The sequence below is a fragment of the Chanos chanos genome, chromosome 14, assembly GCF_902362185.1.
Source record: "Chanos chanos chromosome 14, fChaCha1.1, whole genome shotgun sequence".
NCBI classification, from domain to species: Eukaryota; Metazoa; Chordata; class Actinopteri; order Gonorynchiformes; family Chanidae; genus Chanos; species Chanos chanos.
Genome location: NC_044508.1, coordinates 5,406,798 through 5,431,298, shown reverse-complemented (window position 1 = coordinate 5,431,298; position 24,501 = coordinate 5,406,798). Strand labels below are relative to the sequence as shown.

The following is a 24,501-nucleotide window of genomic DNA, read 5'->3' as shown; positions in this document are numbered from 1 at the left end:
AGGACAAATAAAAGTGCACTGTGACAGAAATCAAAAGACCAAAAAGTTGGACAACAAATGTTCCACTAACAGGAACACAAGCCTTTGCAATCAGGCCTTTTGCAGAGGCAGATTAGCAAAGTTCTGTGCAATCAGACCATGTAATTACATACAAAACATTTATTATCCCCACAGAGTCTATATTTAGGTCATTCCTGAAAGCTGGAACAATTATTGTACCTATTGACTCAAGCGGTCTATTTCTGCAAGACAATGAAGCTTTCCAGTGAGCTTGACAACTGAATAGGAGTGCTTTGTTGATACTGAATAGGATGAATGATGTCACCACTGGGGGGCAATAGTGAGTCTGAAGCTAAGGCATCCCCACCCATGCTACATCCCTCTGTCTCAGTACTTTTCATCCCTATTTCAAAGCGCATTCAGTCCCTCTCTCTCTCTCTCTCTCTCTCTCTCTCTCTCTCTATCACCTTACTGCAAATCTCTTTGAAATCTAAAATCTCCATTTCTTTGTCTCCTTCTCTCTCTTTCTGTCTCTCTCTCTCTCTCTCTCCCCTTACCACAAAATCTCTTTAGGTTCTCCATTTCTTTCTCTCACTCTAACACACACATAGACACACACACACACACACAACATAAAATCATGACTTCCCTAACTTTCTCTTTTGTCAGCATCTCTTTTTCCAGCTTTCTCTCTCTTCTTCGTTTTCCAACTTTCCCTCCCCTCCATCCCTCTCTCTGCTTCACTCCTTTCTTCTTTCTTCTCTCCTCTCTCCCACCTCCTTACCCTCCCTCCATCCTTCCGTTACCTCCAGCTCAGCACCACCGTTCCTTACCTTCCTTCACAGGGATGGCTGGTTTCTTCTGCCGGAGGCCCAGCAAGATGAAGAAGAGGACCAGAGGGATGAAGATCTCAAACGCAAGAACCCACTGCAGGTAGACACACACACACACACACAGACACACACACACACACACACACACACACACACACACACAAAGAGAATATGAGAAACCAAATCACAGCACAGCACAGTACACTGACAAGGGCATTGCTCTTCCATTGTGCTCTCCCAACGCTCTCTCGCGCACACACACACACACACACACACACACACACACACACACACACACACACACACACAAGCACAGAAATGAAAGGCTGAGCGAGACAGGAGCAGGTAGCCAGATGTGTTTACCCACAGTATCTTTAACTGTCAGTATCCATTCTCCCTTTCATGTATCACACGCTGAATTGATTACGCTGACGTTGTTTATTTTCAGGTATTGATTTGTTTAATCCTAAACTTGAAGGTGTGAAGGTTGTCCACTTTGCTGCACATGCAATATTTGTCCAGTAAGAATCTGGTGCCAAATCTGCGAATATTCTCCACAGAGAGAGTGAAATTATAAGAAAATAGCACAGGGCCTCACTCCAAAGAAATTACACACACACACACACACACACGCACGCACGCACACACACGCGCACACACACAGAGCAGAAAGAAGACGCTGAGATCGGCCTGAAGCATTTAACGATGCAAATACATATGCAAATGATTATGCAAAACATTTATGAGTCAGTCCTTAAAATATATAGATGCATCTTTATGCCGCCTTCCTGAACAGCTCAACGTTTTGCTTACATTTGTGTTAGTTAACACCTACCATGAATACAAAGCAGCAATAAAGGCTCCCAGGAAGCGCCATACAGATACAAATTATTAACTTTCAAACAGGAGTCAAAAGATGGACAAACAATGGGCTGAAAGCAGGTGTTTCTACACAGACGTGTGTTCCAGTCCCATTGTGCCGAAGATGAAGGGTAAGAAATACCAGGGCAGCTCCAGTCGCCCATTGTCTAACCCCCCCCCCTCACCCACCCACCCCCATCCCTCCTTAGGTGCATCTCCAGGACACAGGCAGTTCAACTTGCTCGTGTTTCACATGCCTGTGGTTAAGTAAGATCACGCCTGCCTGGGTGGACAGTTGAGGCGAGGACAGTGTCGACTAGGGGTCGTCTGGGGTCAAAAGCGCGTACCGCTCGTGCCCAACGACCGCGCGGCTGCTGTGGATTAATGGGGCAAGAGCAGACGAGCAACTATGGTTTCGCAATTCGATTTCAATGCGTTTTTTTCAATCTGAGCGGCGAATCCTGGCAGTTTTCATCGAGACCAAGGCTCACTGAAAACGTCCCACAGAGGTGGGCGTAATACAGTCGGACCAAAGCGCGTAAAAACTGTAGTGATTCTCACTGATTCATTTATTCCGTTTTTTTTATGAGCCAATTACGTTTAGACGACTTCACAGAGACTCCAAAAGGGCTCGTTAAACAAACGTGTGTGTGTAGATATGTTTCCTGAGTTTGGTTTATTTCTCACAGGTGTCGTTGAGCTGGATGTAGACGAAAGGTTTATTTTTACAGGTTGACAGTTGATCTGATGAACACGTATCGTGCGTAAATTAAAAAGTATTTTAGTAACCAAATTCATAAACTGATAACAACCAATCACAAGGCAAACTCAAAAGCAACTACAAAAAAATGTATATATATATATATGTATTGCCCCTCCATAAACTAAATGAAAAAACTACAGGTCAAATTCATCATCAATGCCATGCCACCAAAAAAAAACGTACAAAGCCCTTATTACTTATGAATCTGTGAGTAAAGCAGCTCAGAGGAACCCGAGGAGATGGTCTCCTGAGCAGATAAAGAGTCATATGGTCAGATGAAGTCATTTTCCACCCGGTTCTAAACAAAGCGGCTGAGCAGAAGTGTGGCACACCCCAAAAAGGAACCTCCTGGCCTGGGCACCGGTCTCCTGCGGCGATGGGAGCTGGAGGGACTGGTTCGCCTGGGCACCAGTCTCCCACGGCGATGGGAGCTGGAGGGACTGGTTCACTGTAGGGTTCTGACTAGGGTCAAGTCAACTCAACTCAACCTCCCCACAATGCCAAGTGGAATGACTGATAAAGACAAATCCACTCTGAGTCAGCTTTGTCATACGGTGAAACAGTTTTATCCTGACGACAGTGATGCCAATCTCTCCATCCACTGAGTATGGCTGGTCCCCAGATGGTCGGATGTGAAAAAAACAAAACAAAAAAAACAAACAAAAAAAAAACAAAAACAAACCACATGCCACAGCCTTCTCATCTCAACTCAGTTACCACTTTATATAGTTATGTATAATTACACTCATGGTTACCATAGCTACAACAGAGAATCAATAAAAACTCCCACAACATTCGTCTATAATGGCATGAACTTATTTGAAAATAATAATTAAAAAAAAAGTTTCCGACATAATTTCTAACAACAGCAGTGTGCAAATGCTTTAGACACACAGGCCACAAAAGGACCTGCTAACAGCTCTCAGCTTATCCTGTAATTACCACAAAATATCTGTAAGTATACCACTATAAAAAAAAAAAAAAAGCCAAAGGGAAGTTGCACTGCAGTCCAAGATTAACACCACCGAAACCACTAAGAGCAATCCAATCATTCAGCCTGCCAGCAGGAGAACTGTGAGAAAATATGACACACAGTGATTTCTTATCTCAATCTCTCTCTCTCTCTCTCTTTGTCCTTCTCCCTCTCTGTCTCTTTCTCTCTCCCTCTCTCTCTGTCTCTCTACATTTAATATTAAAAGAACATGGATATCCATCATGTCATGAATAATCCTACTCTCTCTCTCTCTCTCTCTCTCTCTCTCCACAGTACGTTTTGTTTTGTTCTGTTTGGAAGAATCTGGGTTTATTAAGGAATACTGCAGTGGGGCCCCGTGGAGAGTTCTGCTGCAGCTGGGGGGGGGGGGGGGGGGGGTGCAGGTACCAGGGTGCAGCTGCCTTGAGGCTGGAGGGTAGACAGGAGAGGGCGTGTGGGGTGGTAACATTTGGAGAGTGTATTGAGGAGGTGATGACAGTGATGTAGTTGTTATGAACACGGATGAGAGTGAGTCTCTGAGAATCAGCCAGCGACCGGGAAAAGCACGGAGGCCATGCATCTGCGACCTTCCTCTGCAAGTCAGCGGATTCTCCCTTTTCCTTTTCTCTCTTTCTTTATCTCTCTTTCTTCATCTTTCTGTCTTTCTTTACATATTTATCCAGGTACTACATTTATCCAGCTCCTGTCAGAGAATCCTTCCACGGATCTGTCCATCCGTCTATCGGCCCAACTGCCTGTCAGTGATAAAGTTCAAACCTGTATTTCTGTTTCTGACATCCCCTCCTTCCCAGAGAGACATGCATGTAAACAATATCTTTATTTCACTTCACTTTTCATAGCATTTTACTAAGTGCGTGTAAGGGGGGTCGGGGTGGGGGGGGGAGTCAGGGAGGGGAGGGGCGGTATTTTGTGTGAATGGGAACTCTGTTCTGCCCCCGGATGAGGGCAGAACGTAAGAGGGGGCAGACACGTGAACGAAAGAAGGCAGGTGAGAGAGCGTCTGACGTGGATGAGCAATTTCGCGTGTCATCCGTTCGCCTCACTCTCTCTCTGCCTCACCTCTGTCAGTCGGCGAAGGTTACCGAAAACAAGAAACCCTTCTGTATGTTTGACTCACAATGCACAAAAGCCCAGCTGACAAACCCCACAAAGATTCTGTTATAGAAGCCATGATGTGTAAACACTAGAGCTCTTGGTGAGTTCAGACACACACACGCGCGCTCGCACACACACACACTGACTCACTCACACTCTCTCACAGTGAGAGAGACAAACTCAACAAAAGCTTCTATGATAGAAGCCATGACTGGCAAACATCAGAACTCTCTGTGAGTACACACACACACACACACACACACACAGAGAGAGAGAGAGAGAGAGAAATTCTTTTAAAAATTCCTTGGGCTTATTGATTTCAAGGGGCCTCAGCAAAGGGCAAACAGTAAGATTTGATTTGAATATTAATCAGCCGCATCTTTCAAATGAGTGACTTTGAAAATGCTTCCATGGTCTTTTTTTCCCCCCCAGATTAACATTTTGGAAGCTGACCTCTCGGTATTCATTAAACAACCTGTGTTCACACACACACAAGCACACACACTCACCCACACACACATGCACACAGACACACTCACATACATACACATACACAACCACACACGCACACACACACACACACACACACTGATCAGCAACTTCTACCTGTATTACATAAAATGTAAGCTCTTGAACTGTCCTTCAGAAATTCACTTCACAAACATAAATTCATTCATTTACACATGTCCTTCACAGGAAGAGCACAATGACAGGAAAGAATGAGTGTAAACCACGTAATTTGATTAATAAAAAAAAAAAGGGGGAACAAGGACCAACAGACAGAGGAAATCCGCGTTTTAATTCAAATTAACACAATTACCTCAATGTAAAACCCAACAACATAATCAGTGTCTGGAATCGAGAAGGAGAGATTGTGTGTGTGTGTGTGTGTGTGTGTGTGAAGATGTGTGACTCAATTACTCTCTCAACAGGCTACAGTACTGCACAGTAGTGGAGCTGCTGGACAATGGTCCCTCATTGATTCACAGTCTCCGGCTAAAGCATTAATAACCAGCCGCGACAGCCCACAGACACGTTGGCTTATTTCCCCTGGGATTCCCCTGCACTCTTAATTCAACCACTGACCTGGGGTCAGTTTTTAACGACAGCACCAAGTCCATTTAATCTCGTGTTACTGATTTGTTAGAAGATATCAGCTGTGTCGTTGTGAAACACAAAATATTTGTTTTTGTTGGCCCTTTACTGCTCTGGTACTACCAGTCATGAAATATTTGGGCATAATCAAAAGTAATGCCTGTAAGTTTGACCGCAAAAACAACTATGACCACAAGGAAAACAAGTCGTACCCTCCGTTTTCAAAACAGCGGGCAAAAATGTTGTTTTATTCGTGTCGGCGTTGGCTTAGGTTTTTGACCGAACATAGATTGCTTGAATCCAGTTAAACCAAGAGGTTTAAGAAACCAGCAGAATATCTAAAATTCTGTCAAACTATAATAATTCTGAATGATGGGTTGAGTAAAAAAAAAAAAATCATTTCAGTACCTGGCCTTTTGGAAGAGGAGTGTCTAAACTGGAAGGGGGAAAACGTGTGTTTTATTTTGGGCTCATCTGTGCACTTATAATTACAGGGCGAGGGGTTTAAAAGATGCACGCGCTCCCTTATATTCGTAAACAAACTTTGATCATTTTCATCGTGCGCCTGTCTGTTTTGATCAATAACAATCAACTCCCAGCAACCGCTAGAATCTTCCTGCATAAAATAGCCCCACATTAGCAGCTCTATAGCGGTAATTACCGTGGTACCCTTCCTCAAGGCATTTGTTTTATCTTTTGACTGGAAAGAACACACACACACACACACACACACTTCGTTTCATCTCTCCCAGAGGAAACGTCTATACCAAGATAGCGCAGCAGAAAAGTCTAGGCAGAGGTCAAAAGCCAGAAGCTGCTTTAAACCTTACTAATAGTTTCCCACACTTCCCGACCTGCTTTTTCCACCGTAATGGAAGGATTATCAGTCATACCTGATAGCTGGACAGACTTACGTTCTTGGTTTGGCAAAACTTTGGTGAGCTGCTCTGGCAAAACTAGTGAGCTGTGCACTTTAAGCTGGTCTATTGACTATGTGTCAAGCTACTACTGCAGACACATTTCACAGAGAGAGAGAGAGAGAGAGAGAGAGAGAGAGAGAGAGAGACACGCTGAGGTATTGACGTAAATTAACTCTTCCGTATGGGTCAATGGGGAAGGCGGACACCCACACTGTTGGAGACATGAGGTTGCAGACGTCATTTTGGCACCGGGACCTTACACCATTCTAGTCTTTCACACAAGCATATTTAAACTACTCTGTTCTTGGACAGACTCAGTAGAGCCTTACATCTGCTGTATCAAATGGTCATTTCTAGGTTAATTTTATCTCGTCTTACAAATGCTGTCCCACGTTTGTAAAATACATTGACTATCCGTATTCAGATACAAAATCCATAAGCACAGTCTTTGTTCCACAGGCTTTGAATATAGACATTTTTATTTGTACAGTGCCTAGTGCTTTTTTTTTCCCCCTTTTGATTTATGGATCTTTTTGGTCCGGGTCTCTGGAGTTCACCTGAAGACACGTTGCACTTTCCACTCTTTTGCTCTCTCTGTTCTGGATCAACAAACTCCTCAAAGTAAGCTCCTTTAACACAATACAGGTAATCAATTATTGAGCTTCTCCGTATTCCGCCGGCGTTAAATTATTCAGCGGACTGATTATGAGAAAGCAGCGAAGCTGAATTGCCCGGAAAGGTTAAAGAGAAAGAGAGGGCACATTTGCGTGTGTAAAGAAAGATACGGTCCTGAAGGAACTGTCCTCTGACGTAGTATTCTCGGGCAGGGTGCGCGCACATTTGTAAGTAATCCCTCCCACTCGACTTTTTTTTTCTTTTTCTTTTTTTAAAGGTAAGCGTTCTTGAGAGACCTCGGACGTCTATTCGGTGCACACCCCTGGTGCCTTATGCATACAGGCATGACCTATTGGAATTAAACTAGGACTGTAGCGCCGAATCGCCGTCACACTATGGCCCAAAAGACGTTCGTGTTCGTGTCAAAAAGCTTTGGCTTGATACGGTCGATTTAAACTGTAGACAGAGCGCGCCGGCAATTTCAGCTGGGCCGCTCTCCAGCCTTTAGCCTGTCTGGAGGCCAATTATCCTGATGACAACATTACAGCGATGAATCACTTATCTTAAAGGTTAATTGACCTGTGAGGTCTTTCCTTTACCCAATTTGCCTCTTCTTTGTGAAAGACTTTGCTAATCACCGCTAATCCATCGATGAGTGTCGCAATTTAATGGCAATGCGGAGAGATCTATGCATATAAAAGCTGACTCAGTTTGATTGTCCCCTCGGCCGATTTAGAATATCAAAAGATGGAGAGGGAGAGAGAGAGAGAGAGAGAGAGAGTGTATGTGTGTATGAGTTAAGCAGTAAGGACAGGTCGCTAGAAGTTCATTTGTTAGTCATACGCTCAGGCACTCTTTCTGAGTTTTTGCTACATTGTTTGATGTACAGCAATGATCTCAAACCCCTTCACTTTCCCCCGTGCGTGCGTGTGCAACCTCTTTTCACACGTGTAGTTTTATCCGGAAAGATTCCAGCAGGGGTCACGCATGCACGCAAGCCCGCTGTTGGAATGTCCTCTGCCCAGAACTCCGGTGCGGTGCACAATAACTGGACAAAAGACCTGACATGTTTTTAGAATATACAACTTCTGGTACGACAAAACGAGAAAAATGGCATTTTCTGGTTTCGTTTTCTTGTGTTTTAATTCTAAGAAAAAGTAAAATAAAGTCCTTTTCAGCTTTGCATCTGCTTTCTCTGAAAAGGAAAATGTTACTCTGTTTCTCAGTTTTGGATAAAGAAATGAAATTAAAGGAACCATTTGTTTTTCAGTTTAAATTTATGTTTCTGAAACGAAAACTGAATTACCACAATGAACATTAACCATGGTGCAAATGTGAAAGGGGGTTTGTGTGTGTGTGTGCGCGTACGTCCAGAGACACATCTCCAAACACCAGACATACTGGACTCACATTACACATGCACACACATTTAAAAAAAATCCATGATGAAACTATTGACCAATATCTACTCAAACACAATCAAAAACAGTGAAAAAATATCAAGCGTTTCCTTCCTGAACAGATCACATTCTGCGGTATCTACGTTGCAGACTTTACAGCAGGGAAGTATAGAATTCTTTCAGGTGGTTTCCTGAGCTGCCAGCGTACCAGCCACAAAACTCATTTTGAAATTGTGAAAGATGAGTCGATAAGGCTCCCCCCCCCCATAACACGCAAAAAAACATTAGCCAAGCCAACACTGTTCTGTAAACAGATTTGCAATTTTGGCAAAGAGGGACAGAGAATGACAGCAAGAGAACAAACAAACAAACAAAACGTGGTTCATATCGAATCAGGTCAGTGCATGAAATGTAGTACATGGTGTAGTGAGTGGTGAAGCATTCGTTGTGTAAGACTGACCCTCTTTTCGCCTGATAAACGTTGAGAGAAGGCTATTGTCCATTTCTCATTCCGCCGCTCTACCTCCACATTTTGTTCTGCTTCACAAGAAACGTCATGAAAAAGCATTCATCTCCAGGTGGAATATTCTGGAAATGTATTTACATATGTCGTGACAAAGGGCATATGACAAACCGGAGTGGAACGGTTGGGTTAAGTAGAAGGTAATGAGACATAATGGAGTTGGAGAGAAAGAGAGAGAGCCAGAGTCAGAGAAAGAGAGTGAGAGAAAGAGAGGGAGGGAGAGAGAGGGAGGGAGGGAGGGAGAAAGATAGGTCTGCAAAGGGCTGGCTAAAGAGTATAAATGAGAGGCAAAGCCAGTAAGAGAGGAAGACAGAGAAAGAACGAAAGGAAGGAAGAAAGAAAGAAAGCCAAGAATATAAAGGTGTGAGTTGTAGCTCTTAGCAAGACCTCACTCCAAGTACTAAAAAAAGGAGAAAAAAAAGTAAAAATCAGGCCCACGTTTTTCTTGCAGCTGAGAGAGGATATCTTTGTTCTGTCATTTCCTGCTGAATCTGCTCTGTGTGTGTGTGTGTGTGTGTGTGTGTGTGTGTGTGTGTGTGAGAAACCCCACCCACTCATGAATAAAACAGGTATGTGAATATGAATGACACCCCTCTCTTACTCCCTGAATGCCCTTGTTCCACTCTTCACCTGGCTTATCTGACTGATAACTGATCTATGTATCTTCAGCCGCGGGACAGGGCAGAAACTGTGCTCTTACGGAGAGATGAACCGTTTCTCTCCTCTCGCTATAAGCCCTTCGCCAGAATTAATTCAGCTGGATTTTTTTTTTCTTTTTTACTCTCAGCCTCTGCTCATTTTATCCTCATGTATAAACCAAACCTTGAAATATTAAGCTTTTTTTTTCCAAAAGGGGAAACCAGAGACAGAGACAGTAGGGCGGGGAGTCAGAGATGTCGTTGCTGTGCACGTGTACTTACTGCTCAGAAGAACAGCAAGCACAGACCTTCATGACATCACATGTCCACCATGAACTAAACTCTACATCTTCTCTTTATTCTCCTAAGGCCTGTACCAGAATCAGACAAAAATGAAGGAACTGAGAAGAAAGAGAGAAGAAAAAAAAACCCTCCTCCCTACATCCTCTGTTCCTCCTGCTTCAACCCGTCCTCTAAGTCCCCCTGTCATTCTCCTGCTTCCTCCTGAGCGCTGACACACACACACACGCACACACACACACACACACCCCTCTGAATCAGTCCCCTTGCCCCTAAATGCCTCTCTCTCTCTCTCTCTCTCTGTCCCCTCTTTCCCCTTGACTCAGGCGCGGGCAGATAATCCCTCCATCAGCTGGTATTCGAGACCACCACTCCACTGAGGTGGAGACAGAGAGAGTTTTCAGCAGAGGTCACCTTGCCCTTTACCCCAAGAGCCTCCATCTATTTTCCACCGAAACTATTTTCAAATTTCTCAAACAACACTCAACCGTGAAGACTGTTCACGGATTCTTTCTCCTCAGAACTCATAAATAATGTAATGATATTGCTTTGGGGACGGGGTAGAGTAAGAGTATCATTATGCTCTAATTTTCCATTCGCAGGAGCAGCTCAAGGTCAAAGACAAAAAACTCCAAACTTCAGATTTGTTTGTGTGACAAAGAGCTTGTCGACCCTTATGTTTCTACACCTGCACAGGTGAGCCTGTGATTAAGACCTGTGGTTAGGACTGAAAAATTCAATGTCCTAACTTCGTCACAACAAGCCAAACCACAGGAGTCCATACGCATCAAATGTATCAGAATAAGACTGCTGATCTAGGATCAGGTGCCCGTGCTCTATACAGTTCTTTTTATTAGGGCCGTGATTTGCGAAAACTGATCCTAGATCAGCACCCTCCACACTTCAACCCCAGAACTCTCTAAGAAGTATATGTTTACACACACATTACCTGTACACTCAAACTGTTATAAACATCCACTACACCAGTTTTAAACACAGTGCAGACTGCAGATAAAAATTCAACGTACAGTTAGCAAGCATGCCATATATATATATATATATCTTTTATTATATACATAAAATGACTAATCTAATGTGAGGAAAACAGTGGTGTATGATAATAACTCTTGTTTTTGAATGGCCCATTTACAGCGGGCAGGTCCCAGTGGCACACAGGGTGGACAAGCATTCGATGTCAGGGTTTGCATATGCCACACACGGTCATAGACTCTCCCTCAGGATAGATCAGCTTACAGACAGGATGTGAAGTGTGGATCAGAGATGACAAAATCAATTATTAACATACGCCGTCTGTCCTCTATTTAACATCCTCAACTGCTCTCTCTCTCTTTCTCTCTCTCTCGTTCTCTCTTTGCTTCCTTGGTGTCTGTCTTTCAGTCTTTTTTGTTTTGTTGGTTTCTATTGTTCTCTCTCTCTCTCTCTCTCTCTCTCTCGCTCTCTCTCTCTCACTCTCTCCCTCTCCTGTATAATGTCTTTACCCTAACTCAAGCTTTCCATTGTTGGAAAGACTGTCATTCCATACGCCTCCGTAGGCTCCACAAACGGGATACAGCAGAAGGGTTTGCGGGAGCAGCGCTATACCCAGCTTGGCATTTATTATAATCGCTCTATACAGAAGATGTGTGGGAGGACCGGCATTCCAAAAGCCAGCCAACTGTGTCTGAGCTTTCTGCGTCCTATGACTCACTAGCTTTAGTGTTTTTTTGGTCATTTTCAGCCAACGGTTACGTGATTCTCCAAGACGGTGACGACAGCCTCCTGATGGACAATGCCAATGCCTCGTTGTTGTTTTCTGATAACACACGCACGCACGCACACACACACACACACACACACACACACACACACACACACGCACAACCAAGCGAGAACAAGAACAACATTTGAGTGAGAAAATATTTGCTCTAACGGTTTTGCCAGATTCTCGATACTTGTAAGCCACTCAAGTTGAGAAATTAGGGACTTGCGGTGCCAAATGACATGGGCTTCAGTTTAAAGAGGCACCAGTTATCTTTAGCTGAGCCTTTGCTCTAAACATCACTGTTGAATGTGCGTTAAAACTCATAATCCCGGTAAAAAAAAAAAAAAAAAAAACAGAAACAGCCGGATGAATATTTCACGTTTATCAAAGCACTGAATATTTCATGCTCTTGTTTTGTACTCGAGGACAAAATTAGCTGAGAGCACAATTCCAGTAAATTAACTTCAATGGCACGCCTCCAAATCACAAGTGGAAGGAGGGAGTTGAGGAGAGAGAGAGAGAGAGCGAGAGCGAGAGCGAGAGCGAGAGCGAGAGCGAGAGAGAGAGAGAGAGAGAGAGACAGAAGACGAATGAGACCTGTGCGGAACGTTAGAGATTAACAGAGATAGATGGAAGGGCGACGGTCAAAAAGACAGATAGCCAAAAACAACAAAAAGAGAAAAAAAAAAAAATAAACAGAAAAAATAGCAGGTCAGATATCTGCTATCAGCAAACAAAACAAAGTCTCCACATGAAGAGCAGAATTACTCAAACGTCTATACCAAAAAAAACCCCAAAAAAAGTCAGATTCCAGGAAGGGAAGTTTCCAAATCTCACAGTGTTACATAACATACGCTACAACGTGTAACTCACCGTTTATTGTATGTTCTGCAATACATGGTTTCCCTGAAACATTACATGCTCTTGTATGCATCCATGCTGAAGATTTATGGGCACAATGACACTCACAATGAAGAGTGATCCACTGTAAGCAGAAGTGGTGATAAGTCATTCGTTTTTGCTTAATCAGTGACTAATTATGTTTTGTTTTTTGTTTTTGTTTTTTTACCATGGTCCCAGACTAGATTTTCAAAAAAAAAAAAATTAATCTATGAAAGACTGAATTAATTCAATAGATCAAAAGATTATGTCAAATGTCTCAGTGGAAAAATCAAAGATGGAAAAAATTATAAAACAGTAAGACTCAGAACAGACCTAGTAATGTTAACAAAGGCTAGAAAGGGCTTAAAAGCAAATCTAAAAGCAAACCACACCAGGGAAAAAAAAACAGTCTTTTCTGTCTGACAGTTAGGAAGTTGTACAGCCACACGACACATGTGGCTATTCTCTGCTTAATTACAGCGGGTCTTAAGAATGAAGTGGAAAGAATACTCAGGCAGTCAAATCAGCCAGCCCTGTAACTACACCTCTTTCTCTCTCCCTTTCTCCCATTCCAGTGTTCACACCCTGTCCTGCTTAAAGGGTGCCTGCTGATGAGTATGCATCTTAGAATTTTATGAGGTGAATTTTGCAGCAGGAAAAAAGAGGAATGATACACTCTGTCACTCACACTGACCCAAACACACACACGCGCACACACACACACACACAGTGCACATCCTGTTTCTCATTCATTCACACGCTCTCACTCTCTCTCTCTCTCTCTCACAAACACCCACACACACCAGGTACATGTGCCACCCCCCCCCATACACACACACACACACACACACGCCAGGTGCACATCCTGTTTCTCATTCATTCACACACTCTCTCTCTCTCACGAACACCTACACACACACACACACACACACACACACACACACACACACACACAAGCACAGTCTCCCTCCTGGCTCCAATTTCTCTCTCTCCTTCTTTGTCATGCTGTCTCAGGTTCTTACACTATCTATCAGTCTCGCTTTTACACACAGACACACTAACTCTCCCTCTCTCTCTCCCTCTCTCATTTCAGACTCTGTTCTATTCACGCACTCTCTCTTCCTGGTGTAGACTCGTCCATTGTCTCTCCCTCCTCATATAAAAACCCATTGTTCCCTTCATTTTCCATTTCAATTTCAATTTTAAAGTATTTTTCACAACCAACGTCACAAAGCAGCTTCACACGGTCACCGATCCTGAGACGCCCGGTGGTAGGGGGAAACCAAAGGGCCTAACCTCCTCAAATCTCCCATCCCTACATCTCTCCCAGTTTCTCTCCTTCGGCTCTTAACGGTAACGGTGCCGCATCTTAGCCGTGTCGCGCGGTGTCATCGCTCCCTTGTTTCTGGTCATCTCGATGACATCACCTGTGCCCAGAACACAATATTCCGGGCAGGGTGGGCACTGCAGCGTCTCAGAGCCTCACAGCCTGGGTCGCTGCATGCTTCCCTTTCCCTTTCCTCCTACCATCGTTCTCATGTTTTTTTCATCGAGTCTCTCTCCAGAGTAGCTCCCAAAGGTCCAGAGAAACTCTCAATAATTCACCAGGGCTGTTTATTACTTCAAATAAACCTTCAATGTCACAGGCCTCCATCTATCAATCTATCTATCTATTCATCTGTCTTTATCCATGTGCACATGCCTATGGACAGTAATAGTTATATTTGTCCATGGTCCATACTTTTCTCCTATCAGTGTGTTAAATTACACATTGTCAGCAGTAAGACAGGATGCAAAGCCATATGCTGTTTAGGTCTAATGTTTACACGTTCTCCATTGGCAGACAGGATGTTTAGAACTCCGGGATCCTGCGTTATACATTCTATCCATGGTTGATAAAAAAAAAAAAATTGTTTTGACTTAAAAGCACAGAATTGGGAACAGCAGAGAGAGAGAGAGAGAGAGAGAGAGAGAGAGAGAGAGAGAGAGAGAGAGATTTCCAAAACAGCTTTTGAAGCAGAGAACACAAATCTTACAGTTAAGAATAACTCAGTTATGTCATTAACCTCTCTATTTCAGTTTGTGCGGTACTGAGCCGCAACCTTTTTTGAAGTTAGCTATTTCCATATTCTTTGTATGATCTGTCAAAAAAAAGTCAAAGAAAATGATACATGTAACAAAGTTTTTTACACTCTGTCTCTAATCCAGTCATTTCATTAAACCACTCTTTTTTTAAATAATTAAAACCAATCTTCAATTAAGATCATTTTGAGTAACTGAGTATGCTGTTTTCGTTACACAAGACTGCTCATCCCCAAAGGCAAATTAGGATTTGACACCCCATTCATGGGCTGATGAAGTTCTGCTCTTTTGCTGCTGACTGCACAAACATTTTAAATTCGAAAAGTATCTGCAGGACTGTGCTTTCCGTTTCACATTTGCGACTGAAAAAAAACAAAAACAAAAACGTTTTTCATTGTTTGGTGTTTAGTGTCCTGTGAGATGATGTGTGTTTGTGTGTGTTTCATCTTCAAGGGATAACAGGACGTTATCTCTTACAAACCAAATTCAAGTGAGGTCTGATTAGTCAGTGTAAATATCTAACGGTTTGCGGTCCTTTGTCAGTAAATACGAATTTGTATGTCTCCTCGATTCAGTTGGAAACATCGCTCTGCTTTTAATGGCATCGCTGAGCTTTTACTGTCTCTTTCAGCGGGACTACCAAACACAGACAGCAACCGCCTGACGCAGTCAGCATCTGTGTCCATTTAGGTTTACTGTTAGTAGCCTATGCATTATGCACAAGACTCTCGCTAGTCAGCCTTTTCCTATCGCGCTGTCGCGGTGCCTTCTTGATTTCTCCCCGCTCTCCATCGGGTCTCCATAGATACCCAGGCAGCTAAGCTAATGCCCCACACTCCGCTCAACCAATCACTCGAGAGCCCCAAAGAAGTAGGTCAACCGTTGTTGCACTTGGTGTGAGGTAAACCCGGAAAGCCGACGCTCTATTGACATGTCTACTTGTTTTCTGCGACCGGGTTACAAATTGTTTCATGACAAAACATCATGTGAGGGGAGTGCTTTTACACGACACGGAACGAGGATAGGGGAAAAAAACTGAGAGCTGAGATATGAACTGCCATCAAGACAGGAAAGTGTATGAAAGCAGTGACATCATCAGGAGTTTTTAAAGCAAGATTTAATCTGTAACATTACAACAGGGCTTCAATATTTAGATTATAGACCAGCTGAACAAATAGAGATAACAGAGGACTCTATGATCAGTGAGCCGTATCGACCTTCCGTTAAGTGTGCGCGCGCGTGTACATTTATCCCCTCATAATCTTTAGAAGTCAAACCCAGATCCACTAAATACTCCCTCAAAGCAAACATTCATACATCACCGTTGGGCCATAAAACTGAAACATGCTTGTTGTGTAAAGAGTGTTCGTTTCGGCGATACTGAAGGATTTCGTGCGTATAAATCATAAACACGTCAGCATCATATAACAAGCCCCATCACCATAACAAGCCAAAGGTCTCCCCAAAGAAGAATAAAAAGACGTTATCACGACCTCATGAACAGTAACAAAACGCGATTCGACTATCACGACATTCGCAACTGACAGTAAAGACGAAAACAGACAACGCTTGGCCAACTTAGGGCTCATCTCACACAAAACTGTCTAAGGCTTTGAGAGAAGCGCAAAACTCAGTCATTCTCACAACATCTATGTAAAAGACCACACTCCGGCGAAGCCACTATAATGGCTGGCATCTGCTGACCAGCCTGTTTGACCCAATCAATCACTCTGGAAAGCGATCGGCCTCTTCTTGAACCAGAACCACGTGATGAAAAGCCAAGCTGACGTTTCGTTTGCTATTCTTATTGAGGTGATTCTTTGGCCCAATGAGTCGGTTTACCTGGAGCGCACTGTAGACTGTAAAATAAATTTTTAGCTAAAAATAGCGCAAAAGCAGGGACCTAGAATATACAGTAGGAGAAGCGAGAGATTGCAGGGAACAAAACTAGGCCTGTAACTAAAATTAAATGAGAGATGAGTCCTCTAGCTGGAAAATACCTCAAACAACATGGAAGATATTTGACATTTTGAAATGATGCAAAGTGTGGTTGAGCTGCAGCTCCAAAAAAGCAAGCGAAAAAACAAATAAGATAAACAAGACTTATATGAACCATTCTGTGAATTACATCAACAAAACACAGACCACAGCAATCCTGCAGCCATTCAAACTACAGTATAGTCAGAATTCCACCAAGTAATCAGTTTCTTCTTGTTGTATATATACGTGTGTGTATATATATATATATATATATATATATATATATATATATATATATATATATATATATATGTGTGTGTGTGTGTGTGTGTGTGTGTGTGTGTGTGTATATATATATATATATATATATATATATATGCTTCTGAATATCATCCAAGTGTACATAACAGTGCTCCAGAATGCTTGGTTATGAAAATTAAAATGTTATTCTTCCTGGCAACACTACAGAAACCTCATAAGCAGCTCCTGTGAAGCTGCCCAGATGTTACTTAGAGATTAAGTGTGAGTGATGAGTCAGGACTACTGGAATGAAACAGTCCTTTTAAAAAAAAAAAAAAAAAAAGACAGAGAGATCCAGAAAGAAAAGAGGGGGGGGGGGGGGGGGGGGGGCATGCAATGCTAAGTCAGAACCACCCAGACTTTAGGGACAACCCAACATCCTCTGACTTCAAAAAAGAAACAAACAGTGTGTCTTTCTCCCAGCTTCTTTCTGCTGTAGCAGAGGCAAATTTAAGCCTTTTAGCTTGAGACAAGTGCTTAGGCTACGGCGGAAGTGTCAACGGCTAAGATGTGAAGGATGCTGATGACCGCGAATTGCATGGCGGTCTGCTTTTAGCCCTTTGGGAAAACAAACTGGTTTCTTATCCTTAAGTGACAGCCCCTGTGCAGTTTAAACCAGACACATGCTACAGCTGTGAAAGGCTGTACTCCTAGTGAAAAGGCAATGTGAAAGGTGTTGATTGGCCAGAGTTGTGCTATGTTACCAAACTAATTGTTATTTTCTGCAACCTATAAATCTAGATGAGCAAAAGCAGCACTACAAAGAATTAGCTTATTAATAGTTCTGTCTCTAGTTGTAGTTCCTGCTATCTTAAACTACCACAACCAGATTAAATATGATTTATTTTTTCAGCAAGACACAGCCCTCAGAGTTGTCAAACTGACTGTGTGTGCTTGTAGGAAAGCGGAACTTGCAAACTGTCGGATTTCCAGACTACATCTTCATTGTGCTGTCACTCAAAACCATCATTCTATTGGCTGCTCACAGGATCACTAAGAGGTTATTCCAGGACTTGGACAAACCACCGTAACCCTCCTGAGACCAGCAATAACCCCAAGTAAGAACCTAATTGGGAAATGTTTGAGATGCGGTCCCAAGTTATGGAACATGGCCTGGTTTTATTGTTTTACAGCAGTAATGTTTTCTCTCTTTTTTTTTCACTTATATGGGGATTATGATGGTGATGGAGGAGTGGGAGGGGCAATGTGCTATTCTTTGTGCCTAAGGGTCTTTGAGTTTTCAAAGCACACCCAAGTCAAAGAGCACTTGGTTCCTATCTGGGCATGCCAACTTGGCATTTAGAGAACTCCTCGTGTTTTTTCATGGCTGACACACAGCTTTTCCAAAAAAGCTCAGGAGGACTTCTGGAGGCTCTGATTTTAAAATGTTGTCACCAGAGACACGATGCCGACTTTTGATGCTCTCTCTCTTAGTGTCTGCCCCAACCTGTCCCCTTAGTGTCTGCCCTAACCAGTCTCCTTAGTGTCTGCCCTAACCTGTCTCCTTAGTGTCTGTCCTAACCTGTCCCCTTAGTGTCTGCCCCAACCTGTCTCCTTAGTGTCTGTCCTAACCTGTCCCCTTAGTGTCTGCCCTAACCTGTCCCCTTAGTGTCTGCCCCTAACCTGTCCCCTTAGTGTCTGCCCCTAACCTGTCCCCTTAGTGTCTGCCCCAACCTGTCCCCTTAGTGTCTGTCCTAACCTGTCCCCTTAGTGTCTGCCCTAACCTGTCCCCTTAGTGTCAGCCCTAACCTGTCCCCTTAGTGTCTGCCCTAACCTGTCCCCTTAGTGTCTGCCCTAACCTGTCCCCTTAGTGTCCGCCCTAACCTGTCCCCTTAGTGTCCGCCCTAACCTGTCCCCTTAGTGTCTGCCCCAACCTGTCCCCTTAGTGTCTGCCCCAACCTGTCCCCTTAGTGTCTGCCCTAACCTGTCTCCTTAGTGTCTGCCCTAACCTGTCCCCTTAGTGTCTGGCCTAACCTGTCCCCTTAGTGTCTGGCCCTAACCTGTCCCCTTAGTGTCTGCCCTAACCTGTCCCCTTAGTGTCTGCCCTAACCTGTCCCCTTAGTGTCTGCCCTAACCTGTCTCCTTAGTGTCTGCCCCAACCTGTCCCCTTAGTGTCTGCCCCAACCTGTCCCCTTAGTGTCTGCCCCAACCTGTCCCATGTGAGAAATGTTGCCATGATATTGGCACATAGTTCATTTTTCATTAAAAAAAAAAATCACTTTAGAGCTTTTCTTGCCTCACCCTTGGGCCCTTCATGTTGCAGCTAGGGGAACAATCAAGACCCCTTTGTTTCTCCATCTCTCATTCACCCTATGTTAAAAATAAATAAATAAATACGGTGACAAAGCACATTACATATAAAGGACTTCACCACTCTTCCATCATCTCAACATTCCCTCATCCCATTAACATTCTTCTAACTTCCTGGGCCAAAAGATGAACATGTCGCACTCTCTGGTACAGACACTGCTGGATAGCCAGCCACAGTTCTGCTGGGTGTTAATGAAGCCTCCGAGTGTAAGTCTTTTACTACGACGTATCACATTGTTGATGCACTATAACTTCTTTATGGTTCTCTAAAATAGCACACATTTCTAAGCTTTCTGGTCACCATGACAACTCTGAGTTGCAGTTGCAGAAAAAAAAAGTAAAAAAAAAAAAAAAAAGAATAACATGAAGGGCAGGACAACGGAACATTCTGGATTCACACCGTGAAAATGCTTCATGTTTGTCATCAAAGTCTGCCTGTTACGCAAATTCTGTTGAATAGGCTGTTGAGTTTCAAATGATCATTTATAATAAAACAATGATAAAACAAACATACAAACCAACAGCATCTTATATGGTGCCAGCTGTAGAGACTGCTTGATATTGAAGCGGCAACAGTTTTTTTCAGGTTGCCCAAAAATGTTTACATTAGGCTACACTTTAAATTACACTGCTTGTACGGACACTGTTCTTTCAGGCCAGGTTTAATTTAGGAGGGGATATTTAGAGGAAAATATTTGAAAGCTTTATTAGGTGGGAGTAATTTTATAGTGGAGGTAAGTGAAAGAATTATATCAACACGTTCCCTGTTGTGAGCAGACAATACGTTCATATCCGATGGCAAATAATTTAAAAGCCAACGCCGACAGTGTGTAGTGGGTTGGTACAGTAGCTGTGCAACCTGTTAGTGGGGATTTTTTTTTCCAGAACTCGAGTAGCTTTACAATAATAACAAACGAGCATCGTAATCAACAGATGGTGTCATGTTCTGAACAAACAATGCAGTACACCTGACATTATTAGCACGACACGTTTACAAACAAGTAAGTTCAAGTACACACTGGAAATAAGCATCCGCTGATAGATGTTAATCGTTGGTAACCATAGCCCGTTAATAAGTGCAAGCAATGCAGCTGACAAATTCCTCTCACCGACGCCCGTCTGCTCTCGCGCAACCGCTTTTCACATGGAATGCACAAAACCTTACGGCCTAATTTTTTTTCCAAATGACCCTCTTAGTTTGTTGTTAGTGCATGGCAACGATATTAAATCTACTTACCGGTCCCCTTCGCTTCAAAGTAACATTCTTCCACAATAGAAGATGGAGCTGGTGAAGGAATCCCATATTTGATACTTCGAGAATTTCTCCCGGTGAAGTCAGAATAACTCGGTCATCACAGTGATGTTAGAGAGCAGTGTTTCGAACCAAACGGTCGTTATGTTTTAATCACTACATACTATTCTGTCGCCACCAGCCGCTTCCTTGATAAAATATGCTTTAGACAGACTTGCCATCTAGCCGCGGTCCAACCCATGAAGGATCCTGGCGGTGGTGGGGGGCAAGTGCGGGACGTCTCTTTGGAATTTTCGTCTTGACCGGCGTATCAAATCAAGCTATTACTCTGCAGAAAAGTCCATCTGTCGAGAGTCACGGCAATGCGTGATACCCAGAATTAGATGCCTGAAAAGGACCGTGTGTCTTCGGTGTCAAACCGAGAGGTGGGCGGAGATAAGATACCGTCAGGTTCAGCTACAGTAACATTGTTCCAGCTGTATTGATTTCACCTGTAAATCGAAACAACTGAAGCATAGCTGGATGCCACGACGTCGAGATACAAGTGTAAATGTATAATGTATGGTGAATGATTCGCTGCTTCAGTCCAGCTGGATTAAGGATACGTTGCTGAATCCTCATCACTCTGCGACGTGATACCTATTTATAGAATGCAATCGATGTACACCGTTTCTGGTCTCGCAAGGGGAAAAAGTGTTTACGTTGGATCACTCTTCATCACTTTTCATTCCTATAGACCATGCCAAACCTTATTTCAACATTCTGTGGTCTACATTTCGTTTGAGACGGTTAACGTGTCTGTATTTTTTTTTTTTTCAGATTTAAGACAGATAGTTTGGGTACTGTTAATGCATTTTTAACACACTGCAATCAGTTGTTATGCAGTAATAGTCTTTGAGACAAAATGTTGTGTGGCGATCTGTGAAGTAGCTGTCCCTAGTGAAGAGTCAAGGCCAGATGTTTGATGTTGTCTGGAAAGATTTTCGCAGCTTTGTGCCAACCAAAACCCGCTAGCAGTGACATCACCAAAACTATAACTAACGTTTCAGGGTGAAAGTCGTGGCACTGGTATCGAGTAAAAATAAGTAGTTTATTGTGTGTAACACGGCGAATCTACTGTTTAGGAAGAATAGCGATTTCTGACAAACATGATTCATGTGACCACAACAATCGAATTCTTAGCTGCCAACTCCATCTAGTGGCTAACGGCTGCAGCTCTGCGATTTTCACACGGTACCCGCCTGTTTCTCAGATTGTACATCAGTGCACAGATAGTGTAACAGACACAGCGAGCATCGAATCTTGTGGTCTAAAATAGGTATCAGTAACATTTAAACGTAAGAAGTGTGTGGTGAATTTCTCACAAATTAAAATGTGCAAAAATGTTTTCCCCAACCCTAAAACAGAGGTACTGCTCTTGACATACTGTTCTTTTTTACTGCATGCAAATCTGAGGTATACTCGCTGCAGTGCTGTGACGTTATCTCCAAATCTGATGTAACCTGCAGCTTCCTCCCAACGTTTGGTTTGTGTAAAACACGTTTCTGCGTTGTTTGAAAAAATAAAACTTTTATTTCTTCTTTAAACAAATAGTTGTCTTTTTTTCCAAGTCCGCCCAGTGTATGTGCTTAGTAGGCTATTTTGACATTTCACTTCAGGAACATTTGTCTTTATAATTAGTAATGTACGTACAAAATCAAGGTATTCTAAGCATAATATAAGCATAAAATTTTGACTTTCCCAGCTGTTAGAGCTGTTACAAAGCCCCCAGTATTACTTTTCAAACAGTGTAACCACTTAAGCTGTACTGCACCCATCACAAGAAATCTCAGTGAACAGAGTACACTTCCTGGTGATGGTAGACCAGCAGAGTATGAAATATGTGTAATGAACCCTTGTGACATTCTAACTTAAGTGTGCCCAGTGAGATTGGGTGGAGATGCAGTCTCCAGTGAAAATTTTGGGGGGGGGGGGGGGGGGGGGTGTCGGGATCTGGGAGATAATGGATCACTCAGGGCAGTCAGGGAGGTGACACCACTTTCCAGTAGACTTCTAAAAAAGTAGCAGTAAATATTTGTGATATCAGTGGATGTGTTATTTGTGATAAATGTGTAAATTCATATACAGCTGACTGTGTGGCACTTGATGCGTTAGTCCCTCGTGGTAATCTATGCAAATCTGTTCAAGACCAATGTATTCCTCCTCCCAGACCAGGCCAGTCCAACAACAGGATCTTTGCATCACTGTCGACAACACATCAGTGATGTACACACACACACTCTCTCTCTCTCACACACACACACACACACACACACACACACACACACACACACACATGTATTCTGACTATTGTAGGAATTCCATTCATTCGTCAACAAAGGATGTTGAACTCGTTTTGTTTTGTTATATGCTTGCCTTGAACTCACATTTCTCATCATTCTTTTAAATGTAACAAGCATCTCCCTCTGATACAAAGGGTATATTACAGGTGTGCATCATACAACATTTGTAGAATCGAGTCCTTTCCAACCAGGGACGTGACACAACTCATTACAGGAGTCCCGGTCGTTTTCCAGACTGGACTACACCGACTCTGTCTTGGCTGGCCTTTCAACCTGTTCAAACAGACTCTCGTAGCATTTCCACACGTGTGGTTTTTTTTGTTTTTTTTTTTTTTAATCTCCCCAAAATCTGATCTCTACACTGCATGCTTCACTGGCTTCCTCTGGCTGCATGTGTTTGATTCGAAACCCTAGTGTCACCTACGGTTTCCATCAGCGGAGCAGTACCAGCCAATCTCGGAGCTTCAGCCTGTATTTACAAGAGCACTCCACTTTGCCTCCTCTGTGCACCTCCGTCTTCTTAAGCATAAATTCTTAATGGCACTTTTTATGTGAAGGTTGTTTATATACGACGAGGACATATTGTCCTTTCTCTTCTTCTCAAGATGAGTGCACTTCTTAATCGCACTGGATAGAAGGATCCGTGAAATGAACAAAACTGTAAACGGTAATCAGCTTCAAGGGAACTCTTTTTCTCTTGCCTTATTTTCTGTGCACTGCTATTTCATGTCCTTTGTGCTTTGAACATTCTAGAACTAAACTGGTTTTAATAATATGCCAAGGCAGATTTTTCCAAGGTCAGCAGGTGACTGGCTGAGGCAAAAGACAGGCCCTGTATCCATAGGCATGTACAGAGAGCGAGAAATATGTATATAGAGATATGTATGTATGTATGTATGTATGCATGTAGGTATGTATACAGAGAGAAAGAGAGTGAGTGAGCAGGAAAGAGAGAGAGAGAGAGAGAAAGAAAGAGAGAGAGTTTCTGCTGATAAGTAAGCAGGAGGGCCAAAGAAAACTATATTCTGAATCAACACGTATGTTAGATAATATGATCTCAATAGACAAGAACATTAAATATCTATAACTGAGTCATCTGGTGTCATTTAAAATGAACTGTAGCCTTTCATATTCTGCAACAGAAGGATCTTTACTGGCATACACATGTGAAACAGAAATGAGTAAGCAGAAAGAGCCTTTGTCGAACCATAAGAGAGCAAAGTCATCAAATTCAGACTCTAGCCCCTACAAGTACTCTTAACAAGTACGGCAACTTCGGGCAAAAACAACAACAAAAAACCAAAAAACAAACAAACAAACAAACAAAACGAACAAAGTTATTAACAAGAGTACACATGAGAATACTTAAGGCTTTTCTTAACCAACCTACACTATGCTATGTTTTTTTTTCTTTCTTCCTCTTCTTCAAAGAATCACCTTCTCATATTTTTTTTTGTTCAAGCCGACATGAGAATCAGGTTTGTTTCGCCCATATATTTTACCCAAGAGAACATCTCTTTTTGGACGCATGAGAGAGATGGCGTGGGAGGGAAG

General features: G+C 42.9%; 1 protein-coding gene across 1 annotated transcript in view; it reads right to left on the bottom strand.

Annotated features, from left to right (window-relative positions):
• The window catches only part of abca2 (ATP-binding cassette, sub-family A (ABC1), member 2), a 47,807-nt gene extending 27,113 nt beyond the window's left edge, over window positions 1-20,694 (bottom strand). The window contains exons 1-2 of the mRNA XM_030791015.1: window positions 20,591-20,694; window positions 834-927 (exon numbers count right to left, since the gene is read on the bottom strand). Of these exons, the coding sequence (XP_030646875.1) occupies window positions 834-927; window positions 20,591-20,656 (160 nt within the window). The 5' untranslated portion in view covers window positions 20,657-20,694. The remainder of the gene's footprint in view (window positions 1-833; window positions 928-20,590) is intronic.
• Window positions 20,695-24,501: the final 3,807 nt, after the last annotated feature.